Source organism: Phycodurus eques, chromosome 12 (genome assembly GCF_024500275.1).
Source record: "Phycodurus eques isolate BA_2022a chromosome 12, UOR_Pequ_1.1, whole genome shotgun sequence".
In the NCBI taxonomy this organism is placed as follows: domain Eukaryota; kingdom Metazoa; phylum Chordata; class Actinopteri; order Syngnathiformes; family Syngnathidae; genus Phycodurus; species Phycodurus eques.
In genome coordinates, this window is record NC_084536.1 from 20316937 (window position 1) to 20337183 (window position 20247).

Consider the following 20247-nt stretch of genomic DNA (forward strand, 5'->3'; position numbering starts at 1 on the left):
GATTAGGAATGTTAGGCCTCTGCGATTTCCCTTGAGGACCTTTTAGAGTGCCTCAGCTCAATGAACCAATGAAAGGAACGCAAGTATTAATGGCAGGATGGAGGTTTTGTTATCATTTTGCCCAAACAACCCATCCATTCATCAATTTCTTTGGAGCTTGTCCTCGTTAGGGCTTTGGCCGAGAGGTCGGGGTAGAGTATATCCTGGATTGGACGCCAGCTAATCACAGGGCACATATCCACAAACAACCATTTGCGCTCACGTTCACAGCCATGGGTAATTCAGAGTCTGTTGCTATCAATCGTGTTAGGGGGCTGTCCATTTGTTATGTTTGAAGGCTATTCAATTTAAATATTGGAGCGAGTCCAATCAGATTTTGAGTATCGACGTACGTGCGTAGTGGAAAGGTATTCTATTGTTTAGTTGCACTTGCATAGTAAAAACAGGTTGACATGGCTGTGAAAACATTCCTGAAATGCTTAAAGAAGAAGAAAGAAAATAAAATGTTTGGGACTTCGCCATCTCTCGAACTGGAGACAAGTGAGCATCAACGCATAAAATATGATCATTTAGCATTCCCATTCTGTATCAAGGAGAATTGTTATTATTTCTTACAGTGATGACGAGAGTACTTGTGTCAAAAATAGTTTTTACATTTCATTTTTTCTTGACTTTGAACAATGGATGCAGGATGTCCAATAAGAGCTCAGTTCAGTCAACATCGCATGATTAACCGTGCATCCTTTGGCCTTTTGTACCTTTTTTTTTTGGGAGAGAGATTTATTTTTGTCATCTCTCAGTGACAAAGTTTCTGAGCACGGTGTTTAACTGCATTGACAAGCCCGTGCATTTACAGTGCTTGAATTAGTTTTCCTCTTTAGACTTTCAAATGTAAAGATGTTCCTTAAAAAATTGTGTGTTCAGTTAATAAAGCCCTGAAACAGATTTCAATTAATTCCAATGGGATTTTTTTTTTTTTCTAAATGATTATATTTGATCTTGGAGGTTTTATTGGAGTACATGTTACTTAAAGTCTCTGGAAAGTGAAAATATATTTTCGAAACTTGACACACCACAGATAAGTGTTGTTAACAACACTGCCAAATTTGAATGATTTGAATGACAATTACTGTACTATAAATGCTTGAGACTGTCTCTGATAGGTAAATAAAATCACATAACGTATTCATCAATGTAAGTAGAGTTTCCAAATACTTCACTGAAGAATGATTCCAAAGAAGTGTTGTCACACACAGGACAAATTCCCAAGTCGGGCAATTAAAATGTGTCTCCCTGCCTCAGTGCGTATTGCGGCATGTAGTAGCCATGTCAGGTCAACTGGATTCACTCTGGGTTGTGTAACTACTGCTGTTTGCTTGTGTATGTCTGTGGCTTCGGGGCGGTGTGTGCAGTGGTCGGGCAGATGGAAGTAGTCCAGCAGGTTTCCAGACAGCCTGCTGGTGTTTGGACTGCTGCCTGTTGCAGCTGGAGATTTACTGGAGACCAATGTGAAATAAACAAAAGAAGAAAGAAGAGTCCGGTTCAGCCAATGGAGGCATGGTTTAATAATAGTCAGACACATGCGCGCCATGCCAAGTGTTTGAGCTTCCACTTGAAAAGCAGCTATCTGTCTATACAGTCTAATTCAGGGCCTTGAGGTGGGAAAACAGAAGGTTTCTACTTTTGCTAAGGAGGTTATTCAATTTGCGGACAGCTCACAGGGCATGTGGGCTGGCCGCATTACTTTAACCAACATGCTTGAGAGGATTTAACTTGACAGTCTAACGGGTCACTTTCACCCATGTCTATGTGTGTGTATTATGTGATTAGAAGTCAAATAAATCCTGTGTACAGAGTGCAGTCTGGATCGGGGCTGGTGTAATTTATGCTTTATTTGAACAACGACAGGGCAGAACAGTGACCGAGTGATTAGCATGTCCGCCTCACAGTTCTGATGTTCTGGGTTTGAGTCTCTGCTCCGCTCTTCATGTGTAGAGTTTGCAGGTCTTCCGCATGCTTATGTGGGTTTTCTTTGGGTACTCCAGCTTTCTCCTTAATCACTGCCATTGACGGCTTTAGACGTCAAATATCCATGTTAACTGGGAGGGCTGGCAGTGAATGAGTTAATTCAAAATGTTAGGTTCAGTGAAAACTGAATTGTTCATAAGTGTGAATTTGGGTGTGAATGATTGTTTGTCTTTGTATGCCCTACGTTTGGCTGGGGACCAGTCCAGTGAGTACCCGCAACCCTCAAGGGAAACAAGCGTTCTAGAAACTGCATGGATGGATAGATGGATAAACAACGACACTGTGCATGAACATGACTCGTTAAAGGGATAGTTTGCATTAAAAAAAAATCACTGTCAATATCATGATTGTTAAAACGGTCAAGAGGATTTGACAGTAGCACATTAGTAAAATGATCTGTGGGGGGGGGGAAATAATCTTTCTCTCGCCCCATTTAATATGCAAGAAACCACAACGCCTGTGGAAAAACAACCAATCGGAGACAGAAGGCGTGACCCATGAGGCAGTGTACTCGCGGGTACACTCATAGAGGACACACACTCGTGGCCTCATGCTGACCTGTTACCTTGGGCTTCAGGAGCTTTGCTGAAGCTATGGCAGAATATCCACCTTTTGGAAAATAAAAAAATGCCTATCCCTCGTTTGCCAACGACTGGACATATAAAGCTAGCGAACAGAAGCTGTGGCTAACGTTAGCTTGTTTACACTGCTAATGTAGCTTAGTATTGCTAGCGCTGCTTTTTTGTTGATATGTGTTCTCTGACTATTTATCACCTGTGCGCTTTAAAAATTGCATCAATTGCCATGTTGGGAGAATCAGGCTTGTACACGTATGTGAGGGCATAGCTTTGGTTAGAGGCTGTCGAATATTTGGGGTAGTTTAAGTTGGCTAATTGTGCTTTCTGTCACAATTCAAAACAGTACCCAGGTGTTTTAATAACATGAAATTAGCTCTCATAAAATTACCCCAAGGATCAAGAATTATGGGACCCTACACACATCCTCGCTGACATTAACCTGTTTTTAGTGGCAAGTCCGCCCCATATATTATTGCTGGGCCAATGGCGAGTTCGACCTTTGTCACCATGACCTGAATGGAGCCTGAACCTTGCGACTAGTGGCTTCTACTGTGACCATAATGTATGAAAACATTTTAACTCATGGAGGTAGCCCGACACTGTGTGCATGTGGTGCATGGACTTGTCACCAAACAAAATATTCCGCACTGCCCCCTCGTCAACAACTTCAATCAAGAATGTGCCGCTTGTCAGAAGCTAATGTTGTTAGCTAATGCTAATCTGTGCACCCTCCCCCCACCCCCCCAAAAAAAAGGTCTGGTTAACTTTTGGCTTTGACATGAAAGGAGGGTGTGGGGGATTGTTTTTCTTTCTGCATGATAGTGTTTCACGCAGTCTTGTCCGGCGGCAGATTCACTTGTTCAATGGTTGTTTTGTCACACTTGAACTGGCGTACAGCCACTTGAGAGACCCAACTATTCGTAGACAAGCCATTAAAAAAAAAAAAAAAAAAAATTCCATAATATCTCCCTAAGGTCGCAGGGCAATGAGAGTGATTCCATCAGATGTTTGTCAGGAAACAGTGACTTGACCCAAAAGCAACATTTACCATAGCATTCATTCTGTGAAATGAGGATTTACAGTACTTAAAGTGAGAATATTGAGCACTTACGTAAACAAGAGCCCAAATTACATTCGCAAGGACTACAGTACTCTGACGAACCTATTGTCTGACCACATCACAGAGGGGAAAATGGCTACAGTCAAATGCACATGATGACCTGGGCTTGTTTGTACACAAAAATGTTATCAGGAGAGATCAATAGTGTACTATTTTATCTCATCAGAAGCAGCAGTTGGTGGGTTATGTAACATGTTTTAAAGAGATGCTATAGATTGAGCGGTGGGGGCAAACTTTTGAGATCAAGGGCCACTTTTGATTATTTATTTTTTGAAACAGACAGATGGGCAAAGTCATTTTTAGATGAGGTACGGGAGAAAAAAAAGCTAAAATGTGTAAAACATATGCAAAATATGTAATGATAATTCATTTGTATTATATTATTTATAATGAGTTGAATTATAACTAATTAATCAATGATATAAACGTTAATTTTATGTATTACAAAAACAATTAACCAATTTTTAATGACAACAATTAATAAAAATGGTAAGATAAAAATTATGCCTTCACACTTATAAATGACTGGGGGGACCAATTGCTTGAGGCAGACGATAACCGCCTGTTCATTTTTCCCTTGACACAAAATCAATAAATACATTGTAACCAACCAATTTGAAGTGGCAATGTATTATGTTTCATTATTATTAATGCAACAACTACAGTGGTACTATTGATAATGCAAACACTCTGTCCCACCCCTTTCCCAAGTCTAAAAAGAAGTCCTGATTAATCACAATGACGAGCATAGTACTAATGGTATACGTAGCAAAGGTTGGGATAGTATTGTATAGTCACTTGAATAAGGGTAGGCAATATCGAGCGAGGAATCAGGAGAGAGAAGGAGAGTGAGGAATGCAGGCAGCTGGTTAATGTCTGTCAGTGCAACACAGAGAGCCCACAGTACTGGACTACTCGACCCCCCTTTCTCTCACACACACAAACACATGCACAGTACTGAAAGAACTATTTATTTGGGCCGGCAGAGTGTGCGTTCCGCAGAAAGAGGCTCATTAGCCTCTTAAAAAGAATGACTAATACTGTACTAGTATCCTTCTCTCCTTCTGATCTGTCAATCATCTACACCCATCCATTATTTCTCAGTGCTTATCAAGAACTGGGTCATGGTTGCAGCAAATCAAGATAGGAAAACCAGGGAGTGTTCTTCTGCTTCCACTGCAGAACCACCCCAACACATAATTCTACCGGCGTTTTTTTTTTTTTTTTGAGTCGACACGAGAACATTTAAGTGGAAGCATTCAGGAGGTGTAATCAGATGCTTGAACCAACTCAGCTGATTCCCCCCCAGTGAATTGTAACCCTTATTCCGTACAGGATCTGAATATCCCAGTGAGGAGCGACGTGCGGAATGATAGTAATTGCTTGGGCCTCCCAAAAAAAAAAAGATGGTCTTCAGCGAGGGTGTGCTTGAAAGAGATTCATGTAGCCTAAGAATTAGTCATGTGGGATTGCAGCAGTCTTGCATGCCTGAGAGGGGAGCTCATAGCAGAAGGCTGGGGCTTGTTCCATGTGTTGGACCACTGCGCCATGAGCTTGGGACTACAGTATACAGTAGGCTGTTTACACGGCACTGTTTTCCAACTACATGTGGATGGAAACCGCTGTTTTCGACATTTGTGTAAAAGATAAGCCTTTTGCAACATGAAAACACAAACATCTGAAAACAGCTCTCAAAGGTGAAAGCTAAATACGGACGTCTGTTAAGTGTTCAGTGTAGGAATGCGCAAGTATGTCATTAAAACAACAAGGGTGGACCACAGCGCTTTTGTTGCAGAGGATTCTAAAAATATACAACAAGCATAATTAAAAACATCTGATTTCTCGTAATGTGGTATAACGCCTCTGTTAAGGCTACCGCAGGAAATGGAACATTAAAGCTCAGTACAATGGGGCTGGGTGCCAATCTACGTGGTGTACTATGGCTTGATTTACACTGCATGGATCAAGTGACACAATTGCAATTTGTGGCACAATTTAGATATGCGTCATGGCAGCATCAATAGAAACAAAAATAATTGAATCGATATGGTCTCTTCCGGCGGCACGTTGACCGACTGGTTAGAGCGTCTGCCTCACAGTTCTGAGGTCCGGTTCAATCCCTGACCCCGCCTGTGTGGAGTTTGCATGTTCTCTCCGTGCCTGCGTGGGTTTTCTCCGGGCACTCCGGTTTCCTCCCACATCCTAAAAACATGCATTGTAGGTTAATTGACACCTCTAAATTGCCCGTAGTTGTGAATGTGAGTGTGAATGTTTGTTTGTTTATATGTGCCCTGCAATTGGCTGGCAACCGGTTCAGGGTGTACCCCGCCTCCTGCGCGATGATGGCTGGGATTGGCTCCAGCACTCCCGCGACCCTTGTGAGGATAAGCGGCTCAGAAAATGGATGGATGGATGGATGGATGGTCTCTTCCAATGTGGATGCAAATCTGATATACAAGTGTAAAGAAAAATACTGTGTATGTAAAGTGTAATCAGTGTATCGGATTTATGTGGTGGATGTGTGCCTTTCAGGGGTGTGGCATAGTGAGTGACAGCAGCTGGAGTCGGGTTGGTCGGTTAGGCTACGTGTGAGTGTCAGGGCGTGAGTTGTGGCCTACAGCAGCTTCTTGCAAGTGTTCTCATTTTGTATTTGCACGTTTGACTCTTTGTCCCTTTTAGTGAAAGGCTAAAAAGGGCATTGGCGACCGTGGCTCTCCTTGCCCACATGCAAGGGCATTCCACTATCTTAATTGCACCATTTTTTTCTCACTTCACTCAAGGGGCGATGTATCTGAAGCTCACTAATAGCTCAAATTTTGAAAGCAAAAAAAAACGACCAAGCAACAGCTCATAATTTCAAAAACAAATAAGATGGCACACCCCTTAGTCAAGGTACCACTGTATTTGTATTTTTTATTTATTATGGAGGAGTTATGTACGTGCAATTTGGGCTTCTGCACATGCGTGTTGTTTCATGTGTTCAGGGAATGTAAACACGGTGTGTTACTTGAAATGTACGTACATGTAAACAAACAGTGAGAGACAGCCAGAAATAGGGAGTAATTAGGATTTTGCTTTTATAAATCAGTTGTTCAAGTTATGAACTATGATTTTTTTGTTTATTTCATCAGTTATTCGGCTCTGCCAACACAGATTGCTACAAACAGCTAACTAGCTGCAAACAGCTAACTAGCCAAAGCATCAGTGTCAACATTGACAAAAAAATGAAACAAATGAAGCTTTTTTATTTTTATTTTTATTATTATTTTTTTTTAAATGTTTCACTTTCATGGAGCGAGTTGGCCGATTAATCCACTTCAGGTCAAGTCGTGTCACGCTATTACGTCGTTTCGCGGGCACTCCACCACAAGCAGAAGTTACACTAAGTAGTCCAGAAATGCAAAATGAAGCCAAGTGACACGACGTCTGTGCACTTGTTAGCCGCGTTAGCATATTGCCCGAGTGTTCACTCGCGTTTGTACATTTAATGCGTCATTACTGTGTCACTTAATTATAAAAGAAGAGATCAGTGCTATATCATCACTCATGGAATGACTTTTGTCCAATCAAATTGCTTGGTCAGAACTTACTCTTGTATCAATCAGAATTGGGCACTTGTACCTGCAGTATACATTCAGTTTAATGTTGCAGTCCGTTCAGATCTGAGGGCATGTTTTTTTGGTGATCATCAGTGGACCACAACAGCAACATTAAGTTCTACATTGTTTTGTGGGGCTTTCGCACAAAACCGTGGTGAAAAAATATCAAAAACTCCCCTGCCCATGGTATGCTACAGAGGTCTTTCCAACGTGTAGAGAGAGAATAGGCCTCAGATTAGTTTTGACTTGCTGAACAGGATCACAGTTGCACCAGAGTTGAGTGTCAGAAGGAGGGTGTTCCTCTCTAAGCTTTTAATGCAGCCAACTTTGCAGTGTCAACTGTAGAGCTGTAGAGGTCATTAGTCCCCACCAAGGAATCTGAAACGTTTGGCACTCTTCAGATCTGCGTGTGTGTGTGTTTGTGTGTGTTTATGTAGTGGGGGTTGGTCGTACGACTGATGCTTCCACAGTGAGGTTGTCAGACACCAACTGTTTAGCACTTCCTGCTCTGGTTTGTTTTGTCTATAAATGTGTTTTGACTTTGTAGGTGCCAGAAGGAGTAAGAGGAGCCTTACAAACCATACAAGCAGACTGCAAATCAGTCAAAATCACGGACATGACAAAACCCAGTCCAATCAAGTTAGTAAGTTGCATCTGATGTAACTCTTTCCATTTTTTCTTTGCTTTGGGTGGGCGCTGAGGAGGAGGAGGAGTTGCCAATTGTCGCCACTTGAGGCCTATTCGTCAGGAAGTCAAAGCCCCAGCTGTAGAGGAAGGTGTCAGATCAGCTGTACCAGACAGTCGACCAGTTTGCCAGTTTAGTAATTTCGTAATTCTCGACTTATCTTTATTCATCAGGATGTTATGCATAACATCCCGATGGGGCCAGAAGAAAAAAAATGGAGTTGGGGCCGCGAATGGCTCCCGGGCTGTAGTCTGGACACCTCTGGTCTATTGTGTACTGAGCTCTGTTGTTGTTAAGAGGTCTCTCGACCTTTACCCAGGCTGACCCCAGTCGACAGATATGCGAAAAATGCAAGAAAACATCCATTTTAAAAGACTGCATCAATAGTGATTCTAGCCTTGACTCGGTGATAACACAACTCAAAAGATAGCAGCATGATAATTCTTTGTCATTAATTTACCCCCCCTCCCAGACACAGGACACACACACACACACACACACACACACACATCGACTCTTGGAACTCATGTGCTAATTGATGCAAAGCAATGGAGGAGGTGATGTTGCAATAGTTGTTCCTCTGATGTCCTGTGTTTAATATTATCTGACATTTATTATAAATTATTGTGTATTTGATGGGGCATTTTGAAATACAGACGTGTGGGGGAAGGGTATGCTGGAGAATGGGAGCAGAGGGCCGAGGAGAGGGGAACGTGGAGAAGGAAGAGGATTAGGCGGAGGGGTGGGGGTTGATGTCGGGGGAGGCCACCTGCGGTTTGGGGGTCACGCGCACAGCTGCGGTCATCACCTTTCACTGCGACGGACTCACAGACACACACAAACTGCTGTGATCATCACCCTCGGTGGGAGGTTGACCTGAGCCAGATGGCCGTCGCTCTCTTTTTTATCATGCTATTTTTCCTTTTTTTTTTTTTTTTTTTCCCTCTGTCCACACCTTGCTTTTCAAGAACACTCCACGACATTGCAAAACAGCAGTGTTACATCGTGGTGTCAATGAGCCAATCAATCAAAAAATCTAAATCAATGACGTATTAGTAAAATACACTTATAAAGCTGTCACGTTTGTACCTCTTAAGTACGTAGTAGGCTATAGCATCGCACAGCTATTTGTGTTAATATAGAGCTTACTAGCATTTTTACATCCTACCCTACCTTGCTAGCTAGCTAGTTAGCTAGCTATCTTGCTAGCTCTTTAACTAGCTAGCCATTTATCCAACCATTAGATATACTCACACACATCTAATGACACCTCAGACCATACATTTCTGATTTAGAATGGTATACATTCAACAATATGTTTATTTTTTTGTGGTTTTAGTGGTGTAGAACTGCAATAAATCCGACTGAGAGCCATTGCTAACATCTGTCCATACATTTTCTATAGCACTTGTCTTCATTAGTCGCCAGTGAACTGGAGCCTTTCGCAGATGACTTTGGGAGAGCAGCATCCATGGTCGCCAGTCAATCACAGGGTACATAAAAAAACAAAAAAATTCGCAAATGGCATTTTTTTTGCAATAAAAAAAAATGAGACCAAGATAAATCCTTTCAAACCATTTTCCACCATGAATGTGACCTGGAAATAGCCTGTACTCAAATGGGGAAAAAAATCAATTTGAGTGGGCAAGTAAAAATAAACAACTGAAATGTGGTTTCACAAGTATGAACACCCTTTTATTACTCGAATGAGGTTGTTTTTAAAAATCAACCAATCACATTCAATCACGTTAAATGGGAGTCAACACACAGCTGCCACCATTTAAAGTGCCTCTGATTAACCCCAAATAAATTTGAATAAAGTTTCTTGTACACTGTACATGTATATTGAGTGCATGTATGAATCCAATATAAACCAACATCATCATCATAATTGTATTACTTTGCCTCATCATTTCGATGTCTGCATTGCAAAATTAGAAGTAGAATTTAAACCAATGTGCCGTTGCATCTTTGTTGTGATTTGCACAGCTATTTTTAATTTGATGACACTGCTTCCACATTTTCATCGTTTAAATGTATACATGCATACAGTTTGAACTGAACTGAAATATCTGTTCTGTTTTCTTAAACTTCCTCCATGCGGGGGAGTAGTTGGGATTGTTGCTTGCATTTGCGTCTCAATCATACACAATTATACTAGTGCCAATTTCTTTTTTTTTTTTTTAAGGCTACTGACATGTGTTTTCAATGTTCTTAAAAGGCATGCCTGCACGCATGTGCTCAGCATCCATTGCCAGATTGAAACTCAACCCCACCCTTATTGTCTCAAAACCAAAGTCTCATTTTCCATTTTCTGGATCAAACAAAAGATAAGATGAGAAGAATTATTCAAAAATATACGTTCTCATTTTCATATAATTTATGATCTGTATACTATTTCATATGTATCCAGTATATTTGAATTTAAATTTTAATAAATTTGCTACCTCAAAGCGGTATTCTCTCTCTCTCTCTCTCTCGCTCTCTCTCTTTCTCTCTCTCTCTGATTATGTGCAAGAGGCGTGGTACACCCTGAACTGGTCGCCAACCATTCACACTTACATTCACAGCTACGGGCAATTTAGTCTTCAATCAACATGCCTTGTTTTTGGCATGTGGGAGGAAACGGGAGTCCACGGAGAAAACCCATGCAGGCACGGGGAGAACATGCACAGGAGAGGCCGGATTTGAACCCACGACCTCAGAACTGTGAGGCAGATGTGCTAACCAGTTGGCGACCATTCCTCCATATATATTGCACAAGCAGAGTAGTCATCATTCATCAGCAACCCCATTCCTTTATCACATTTAAATATTCAGTATGTTCACATCCGTCCATTTTCTATCATGATTGTCCCCATTAGGGCCTATCCGAGCAGACTTTGGATGAGATGTATCCCCAGCCAATCACAAGGCGCATCAAGTCAAACAGTCATTTATGCTCATATTCACACATATGAACAATGTAGAGCATTCAATTAATCGAAGAAACCCCACGAAAGCACTGGGAGAACATGCAAACTCCACACTGGATAGGCTGAGATGAGAGTCGAACCCAGAACCTGTTGACTGTGAAGCCAGCGTGCTAACCAATAGTGCACCATGCGGCCGATGTTAACATTATCTCTACCTGATTTGAGATTCTCCTCATTAAAAGCTAAGATGAGCATCCGTTAGTGTGCATTATACCGTCGGAGTATTATTCAGATATGGTTTACTTCAGGTTGACTTTGGTCTGCTCTGAATGAGAGACATAGACCAAATTAAGGGCATGCAGTTCTACATAAGGACATAATACATACTATATAAAGCGCACATCTGGAGTGTGTTTTGGTTTTGCCTTCTCCTCACGCTATTATGGTTGATCAAACCACAGTCTTAGATCCGCTGTGTTCTGTGGGCTGGCTTCATGTCAGCATGTTTTTTCCCCTCTACACACATGCACACGCACGCGCACACACACAGTGTCTTGTAAACCTTGCTTTATTTCCAGCCGCACTTTGACTTTAGGAGGGTTTTGATGAACACACACTGGCTGCCGAAGTCACTACTTGGGGGGGCGGGGTACTTTCATTGTACAGTATTTAACCTTCAGTCTTTTCTTTATTCCTAATGTTCATTTGTTCATTCCTATTTTTATATTGATACCTCTCTGTCAGTTCAAACTGAGCATTATTATCTCTGTAATGACAGAATTATAGTAATTCGATACAACTATATTGTGCAAATGGTCATAATGCAGTGGCTTGTCTCTTTACAGTATATAAAAAGCAGAGAGGATATGAGGTTAAGTAAAACAAAGGTCACTGTAGTGACACAAGTTCCACAATGCAGTCTTTGTTAAAGTTAAAGCCAACGTTAAGCGTTAATGTTAATAGAAGGATCCTATTCGGTGGTGTTCAAATCAAGCTGAAGCTTGTTTTGAGCTTTGCTGCGCAGATCAATTTCCACCCGCATGCCACAGCTCAGAGTACAGTAGGGACTATAACGGGTTCGTTTACACTCATTGGGTTTTGTATACAAAGGTATGCTGCGGGTTTTGGCTTTGACTTGTGTGCTGTTTAAAAAAAAAAAAAAAAAAAAAATGATCAGAAGGGAAAAAAGCAAATCCAAGGAAGAGAGAGTCCAGTATATTTCACTTCTTGCATCTGATCATAATTCCTGGATCATGGCTGCTGCTGCTGTTAACTTTTGGTCTAATGTTTCTTGACACTCTGTAATATTTGGCTTTCTTGAGAAGCAAACCAATGTTTTAGCTCTTGTCTGATGTTTCAGTATGTTTATTATTGTGGTTATGGTTACAGGAATGTTTGCAACATTTTAGTTGCCTTATTTACATGAGATGTTCATATGAAGTTGATACAGTGCAAACTTCAATACCAATCATAAATATATTGTTACATTAATACCTCTCACAATCGAGCATCATTATTTTAGTAGGGTGAGAATTTGTGATACAGATCTTTGTATTGGATCTCATTAGATCGTACAGTTGTGGACTAGTGGTTAGCATGTCTGCCAAATGTGTTTTCTCCAAAAAGTTCAAGTTCAGTAAAGCCTCCAAACTGCCCATTGATGTGAATGTGAGCATTCAGGTCATAAGTGTCTGCAAAAGTGGCTGAATGGGAGGCTCAAAAATGCAAAGTGTCATTTACACAAAACTGTGCTATAAAGCAGTTTATCGTTCGCACTCCCATTATACTGCCTTTTTCTTTAGCGATTGGGTTTTTACAGTATACTTGTTTTATGTAGTGCGATGCACTTTCCAGCTGTTTATTGAACGCCAGGAGAACAGCAAAACACTTTGACCACGCTCACACGGAAGCTGCTGTCGGCCACAATTCACGCCCAGACACTCACACACAGACGCGCCGACGTCTCAGGCCACTCCACCAAGCCCCGCCCCTTCAAGGCACATGCACCTCCACACATGCACCTCCACACAGTATGTATGTACAGCATTTTCTATACAGTTATGGCTTGCAATTTTTGGTGTGTGTGTTCAAGTACTGCATGTTACAATGTGTTTAAAAACAGTATTAAAATGTTTTTCTGAAGTGTTCCTGATCCCATGTGGTGATATCCTTTACACATTGATGTCGTTTTTTTTTGATGCAGTGCCGCCTGAGGTATCGAAGGTCACGGGCATTCAATGTTGGTTTTCGGCCTCGCCGCTTACATGCAGTGATTTCTCCAGATTATCTGAAGCTTTTGATGATATTATGGACCGTAGATGATGAAATTCCTAAATTCCTTGCAATTGTACGTTGAGGAACATTGTCCTTAAACTGTTGGACTATTTTCTCACGCACTTGTTACTGCTTGAATGAATTAAAAGCCATTTTAAAGAGCAGTAAAGAGAATTTCGTCATTTGACTTAGAGCAATTGTGTTTGAGAGAACCACATATGCAGACAGTAAACAATGAAGCATCAACCCTACATGGCGTCTGTGTCTTCCTGATAATAAAAACAAACACAAAGGATGAGACAACAAGCAAACGGAAAGAGCAACACCTGAGATGAGGGAGTGGATGAAAACCTGCTCTCCCAGACTGTCGGGTCTGAGTGACCTTCCCCTTCCTAATGGTGCCAACAACTCTTTGACAGTTCACAAACTCCACACAGGCGAGACTGGATTTGAACCCAGGTCCTCAGTGTGAGGCAGATGTGCTAACCAGATGTCCCCTGTGGCGCTGAATTTGATGCATTTGAGGCAAAATTAAGTCCACTACAACGTGCTTGTCATTCAGCATTTATTTAACCATATTTCTTTGTATTAAAATGTATTTATTCTTTTAAATTCACTGATGTCATAGAATAAATTATTACTTAACTGAGTCTAAATAATAAAATTAACAAAATACATTAACAATGGCATTTTTTTTTCAATTGATGAAGTAAGGCAAAACATAATTATTATTCTATCATTAAAAACTATTTTAACCATCTGGTGTATAGCGGTCCTTTAGTCCACTGGATTGGGCATGTCTGTACCTTTATGGAAAATATCATATTTAAAAAAAAAAAAAAAAAAAAAGTTAGACATTTTTTTCATGCACAAACACCAGAAAAAAAATATTGACCAAGGCTTCCATAATTCATGCATCAGAGGGTTAACGACATATTTCAACTTCTTCTTTTTTGTTTTACTTAATATAAATTGTCTATCTGTCCATTAAAAAAAATAAAGAAAAAATCTTATGTGGTCCTCGAGTACAAAAACTCGCCCACCACTGATCTAACGTCGAGGCGAGTACTGAGTGGAGTCAAAATCCGCGCCTCGGTAAAGTTTGATCGTAGCGGGCCGCCGTCGTCGCCTGTTGCTCTCCACAACAGCATTGCTGAGCTCAGCTGTCACAACTTCTGCTTCGACTGCGCTGCACTGATTGACATTTGGACAATTTGTTCTCCTCGCCGGCTTTAACAGCCACACGCGTAACTAGTTCGTTGTGTTTTCCTTACAAACCGATGCTACTTCGTACCCAATTCACTTTTAACAGTTGGTAAGTTTCCACCAAAGAATTAGCTTAGCGTTTATAGAATTCAGCTAGCCGATTGTGTTGGTTATAACAGTACAGCAATTTAGGCATTGTCTGTATACAAAGGAACATGTAAAGTAGACCGGTTGGCCTACTTTGGTGGACTTCCGTGTGCATTTAAGCAAATAGTTTTGAGAGTGATTTGATTCTTGGCGTTCTGCGTGGCAAAGGGGAACAATGTACAGTATTTGCACCAACATGCAGCAACTTGACGCATGTTGGTGATATTCCCAACATGTCAGTAATGGAAGTATCTGTCTTAACAATAACCCCACGTTATCACGCATGTTATTTGACCATGTGGTGAATTATGCTCATTTAAATGCTGTTCTGTATGAAGTGACGGAATGTGTTATTCCTATAGGCATCCAAAAGCCACACAGTAAGTGGCCATGATGCTGTCAAGACATGACAGAAGATTTCCACTGAAATCCACAGACACTGCGCAAAACATTTCGTCCCTGTCCTTTGGAAAGGATTGATGCTCAAGTTATGGAGAACAAAGAGCCCAGGTACAAACACACCCATGCCGTTCAAGATGATGAATTTGCAAGGATGCTTTGTTTCCATTCCATTTACCTTTCTACAATCCAGCATGGTGTCGTAGTGTTTAGCACACCTGCCTCACATTTGAGAGGCTCCAGGTTCGATTCACGGATGAGCGGAGTTTGCGTGTTGTCCCCGTGCTTGTGTGAGTTTTCTCCGGGTACTCTGATTGATTCATGAGTCACATTTACACATGTGCATTCTTTCTGTATTTACACAGGAAAGATAATGATGGTGTTTTCAGATGTTTGCATTTTGCTCTCCAAATGACGCTGTCGTGTAAACAAGCAGCTAAAACTAACCGTTTTGAGCAGTTTTTAGTTAAAAGTGGTACCATGTTCTTACATAACATATGGTGCTTGTGGTCATCTTCTCTAAACAGTACTTGACTCTTTTGGTGTGAAATAAAAGCCAAAGAAAAAAACAAACTCATGCCCAGAATGAATCCTTTGAACTGATGTATGCCGAGGTTGGGAATCCTCCATTTCTGTTGTGAATTGTGTTTTCTGATTTTTGTTGCTCAGTGAGTCATTTGCAGGTGTTGTCTAGTTCAGCCCGACTGACGTGTAACAACAAGGGCTTGCTTTTGGTGTCAAGGCTACAGCGGTTAGTCAGGCAAAACATAGTAACACTAATTACATTTGTAGCTTTGCAGAAGAGGCGGCCAGCACACTTCCAAAGCGAGGACTGCTCCACATTTGGCAGTCGGGGGGACCGAGTGAGCCGCTTAGCCCAGAAAGAGTGCTTCTGTCCCAGTGTGTCCTGCAGGTGGCCCTGGGAGAACATCATGGACTCCTGCTGGCACAGGGTAAGAGATTATGTTTAAATAAACTCGTAACGTGTATGAAGTTTAATCTTTCGAATATCGTGGAAAAACATGGAGCCAACCCGCAGTACATACAGGAGCATCTGTATACATAAGAATATTATTTATTTCAGTAGTTCACTTAAAAAAGTGAAGCTCATGGATTATACAAATTCATTAAACACGTATGAAAACACTTCAGAATACCAGTTCCTACCTAATTGTTATTTTTTCTAGTATTGAAACTACTTTTGGGTCTTCTAAAGGTGTAAACTATTATCCCCAAAATCTTAAAGATTAAAATCATGAATATTTCACATTTTGTGTCAATATATGAATCACTTTTTGAATTGAACTACTCAAATAGATTATTTTCATCATATTCATATCCTGCATATAGGCTAGCCATTTGCTGAAAGTTGTTGACTTTTTCTTCTTTTTTTTAATAACTTTTTTGGACTGTAAATGTGATATTTAGTAACTAATTTCTATGAATGTAACATCAGTGTAGCCTTGCTACATAGTCTTGGTGCTCTTTGCTGTAATGGGTTTTCTACAATGTGATTTTCGAGGATATTTCTATAAATGTAACAGAGTAGCATTGTTTCATAGTAATGGTGCTTTTGTTATATATTGCTTTACACTATCTATAGTGTTTTTTTTTTTGTGATTTCATGTAAGTAACCAAACTGTACATACATACAGTATATTGCTTCATAACAACATATCATTTACACAACTAAGCTGCTGTGGTGAACTGACATGTTGACTGTGGACACAATTCTCTGGATTACAAGTCAATGTCCCTTGAAGGGCTGCAACTAACAATTATTATATTAATCGATTTAATCTGTCAATTTTCTTTTTTATTTATCCATGAATCGGATTAAAAAAAAATCCATCAGTTTCTTCAAAAACAGGACATTATTTCAAATTGATAGTGCAGAAAATGTACAAACTGATTATGATTCAGTTACTGGTTTGGTCTGTAACGTGTAAGAAAATATTGATCATTCTTTTCCAAATTAAAATCAGACGTTTGCAAAAGTCTTATTTTGATTAAACGCCGAGATGATGATTCTACTTTCTGAGAATATTTCCTGTTGAAAGTTAAGCAAGTCTCTAAACAATGAATGGATTATCAAATTAGTGGTCGATTAATTTGATAATTGATTAGATTAATTGTTCCAACTCTAGTTTCATCTCAGAAAATGTTTAGGTAAACTCATCACTTGTTTTTTGTTGTTTTTTTTTCTTCCCTCCAGGTGGTCACGTGTATTCTTTTGGAGAGCTGCTGTGGAGGGGCCTCAGTGTTCCGCCATCAGCTCCATTGTTGGAGGTCTCCTTGCGAGGGACGACCGTGGTGCACGTGGCTTGCGGTGGTTTTCATTGCGGAGCCTTGAGCGAGCAGGGTGGCATGTACATGTGGGGGGAGAACACTGCAGGACAGTGTGGGCCAACCGAGGGGGACACGGACTCAAACGTGACTGGTAAGTCATCAATATTGTTTCCCCACATTTCCCTGAAAACGTACAAAAAACACATTTTGGAGGCTCTGTGTTCGACGCACAGTTTGTGTTAGTTGCAGACCCATACCCGCTGGCTGTGGTGGACAACGAGGTGGTTCCTCCCTCGATGGTTCGGATTGTGGATCTTTCCTGCGGACGGGAGCACAGTCTGGCTTTGTCAGCCCAGAATGAGCTGTGGGCCTGGGGCAGTGGATGCCAGCTCGGCCTCGTCACAAGCAACTTCCCCGTGTGGAAACCGCAAAAGGTGTCATGTTTAATCTATTTTCAATTACTATCTTTTTTTTTTTTTTTTTTTTTTTATACTCACATTGATACAATGTTATGTAAGTATTGTTAACGTTATTGCATCCATCCATCCATTTTTCATAGCACTGGTCCTCATTAGGGTGAGCTGGAGCCTATCCCAGCTGTTGTTGTTCGCAGAAGATAAAGAATACAGTATATTATTGAGTATTGTTACTTGTTTGTCTACATGTGTTGCTGCACAGTTTGTGTTCAAATATCCGTTGCCTAAAGAGTTATAACACCGCCACATAGATGCTAATCATTGCGGATATTAGCATTAGCTTTAAGCTAGTGAACAAAAGGCTAAGCTATGTGGTTTTTTCAAATGTATAATGTGTAATTATCTTTGTTTTATGTTATGCATGATAATTAACATAAACTGAGAGTGGCACTAAACAGGTTGAAGCCTCATTTGACACTGCCCGTATCTCAAGTTTGCGCACCAAGCAAAATATCAGCCGAACGACGGCTCGTATCTAAAAAAAAAAACCTCGCAAATCAGGTCCCTCGTATCTTAAGGCGCCACCGTACCTGGAGAGAACCTGTGTAAGCACGGGGAGAACAAGCAAACGCCATACAAGAAGGCCTGAGCGGAGATTCTAATCCAGAAACTCTCACTGTGAAGCAGATGTGCTCGCCACAAATGCTGCCATGGTATTGTCTATGATTAATGATGACATCATTGATGAAAATATTTTATGTTTTTGGTCTAGGTGGAACACTTGGCTGGCAGGCATGTGATTCAGGTACAGTCATTTTCCCCCGATGTCTTCATCCTAATATTAAAAACTAATGTTCTTGAGTTCTAGTATTATGGTTTTCATTTCCATCAGGTGGCTTGTGGGGCCTACCACAGCCTTGCTCTGGTCCGTTGTCTACATCCAGAAAATCCCAATACTCCAAAACCGCAAGAGAGGCGGGGATCACAGAGGGACGAGCCTTTTGCTTCTGATGATGCGCACTACTGTCCACTTGGAGTGGAGCTAACGGAAAGCATGACGGCAGAGGTTGAAACTCATCAAATACTTTATCCAAAAATGGGACTCACGGAGGACGTTTTAAGCCCCTTCTGTGGTTTCAATTCTCAGGCTTCAGCCAGAAGACGTTCCAGACAAAGGCTCTGGCCAGCTGGCATTAGCCATGAATCGCAAGCTCATCTTTGTCCATACTCCTACAGCATATCTGACAATAAAGAGTGAAGTATTACAAACATTTGCAGTTCTGTTTCTTTCTACCACTTAATTTTCACATTTTTCTGTGCTTTAGGAATGTTCTTCTGGCCGGTACCGAAATTGAGCCTGATGAACACGCTGACCCTCTAACCCAGACGGACAGCTGTACTACATCATACCCGCTGCCAGCCTTGACAGATAAAAAGAAACCCGCTTTGCCTAATGAGCTGGAGCTTCACAACCTCCTCCAGAAACTCTGTGGTCACTCATTAGAGATGCAACATAGCAGAAGGCTGGGAGACGCAGACACACTGAGCAGTCAAACCTCAGGTTGGTGGATATTAATATTGTATGAGTGATCTTTTTGTTGTTCGTTCTCTCTGGTTTGCTAACTTTCCTTCTTGCCTTCTTTGTCTAGATGACAGCTATGTTTCTTCAACTCCTTCTAATGAACTGTTACACACCAGATGTGAAAATGACTTGACATTTAGGTAAGGTGTGAACAAAAACATTGACCTTTGCCTAAAGTACAGGTTGTCCTAAAAACAAAAAATCCAAACTATATTATAATCCAATAACACAGCCAAGTCTCACAGAATTTATCTCAAATTTTAATGATTTGTAAAAAAACTAAGTATAAAGGAGACATTATGCTTTTTTTCACAATTTAAAAGTTTCTTAACATTTCTGTGACATGCTTTTGTCAAAATGCCCGAAGGATCAAGAATAATGTCACAAGTCCGATTTTCCTTTTTTCTAAAATATGCTGACTCTCGCCGGTGAGGGTGTGCTGCGGCCGGCTGCTTGCTTCTAAATGTGGAAGCAGAGCCAGCTGTGTGAGAAAAATGTGAGCACAAAACATGAGCTGGACTACTGACTGGATATTAAACTTTTGTGGATATTGAGCTTTTGTTAAGCTTTGTGAAATCTGTTATAAAATCTCTATCCTTAGAACATGTTGTTGTTTTTATGTTTCAACATAAAGCCTCTTCAATTTCGTTTGCCTAGGACACCGTGTATTGCACTTGATTCTTAATCTTCTCTCCTATTCCAACAGTGACGTGGTCCGGTCCTCATCTCTAGTGGGCTTGGAAGAAGGTTCTCCGTGGAAGAAAAAAATAATACTGGAGCACAAGAGCTCTAGTCTTAAAGACATTAACCAGAAGGGGAAAACTGGAACCAGGAGATGCTCCCTACCTGGAACACCCACCCATGGTAGGTAATAGTAAGAACAACCTGCGACAAGATTAAAAAGATTCTACTAAAATAACCACGGAGCACTGAGTATCACTAGTAGCAATGTAAAAATGTTTCAGATATGGGCCCTAATAGGTTTAAGGACCTTTTGCAGCAGTTTAAA

The 20247-nt window shown here is 40.9% G+C and overlaps 1 protein-coding gene across 9 annotated transcripts in view; it reads left to right on the top strand.

Moving 5' to 3' along the window:
* The first annotated feature begins 14329 nt into the window (after positions 1 to 14329).
* Positions 14330 to 20247, top strand: part of LOC133410972 (alsin-like) — a 30995-nt gene continuing 25077 nt past the window's right edge. For 4 of the 9 annotated variants that reach the window (XM_061692683.1, XM_061692687.1, XM_061692686.1 and 1 more), the window contains exons 1-10: positions 14330 to 14514; positions 14915 to 15062; positions 15744 to 15904; positions 17167 to 17391; positions 17484 to 17674; positions 18429 to 18461; positions 18549 to 18910; positions 18982 to 19217; positions 19306 to 19378; positions 19945 to 20102. In XM_061692683.1, coding sequence (XP_061548667.1) covers positions 15043 to 15062; positions 15744 to 15904; positions 17167 to 17391; positions 17484 to 17674; positions 18429 to 18461; positions 18549 to 18910; positions 18982 to 19217; positions 19306 to 19378; positions 19945 to 20102 — 1459 coding nt within the window. In that variant the 5' untranslated portion in view covers positions 14330 to 14514; positions 14915 to 15042. Of the gene's footprint in view, positions 14515 to 14914; positions 15063 to 15743; positions 15905 to 17166; positions 17392 to 17473; positions 17675 to 18428; positions 18462 to 18548; positions 18911 to 18981; positions 19218 to 19305; positions 19379 to 19944; positions 20103 to 20247 lie in introns of those variants that run through there. The other 5 variants (XM_061692684.1, XM_061692692.1, XM_061692688.1 and 2 more) reach the window with 4 other exon arrangements.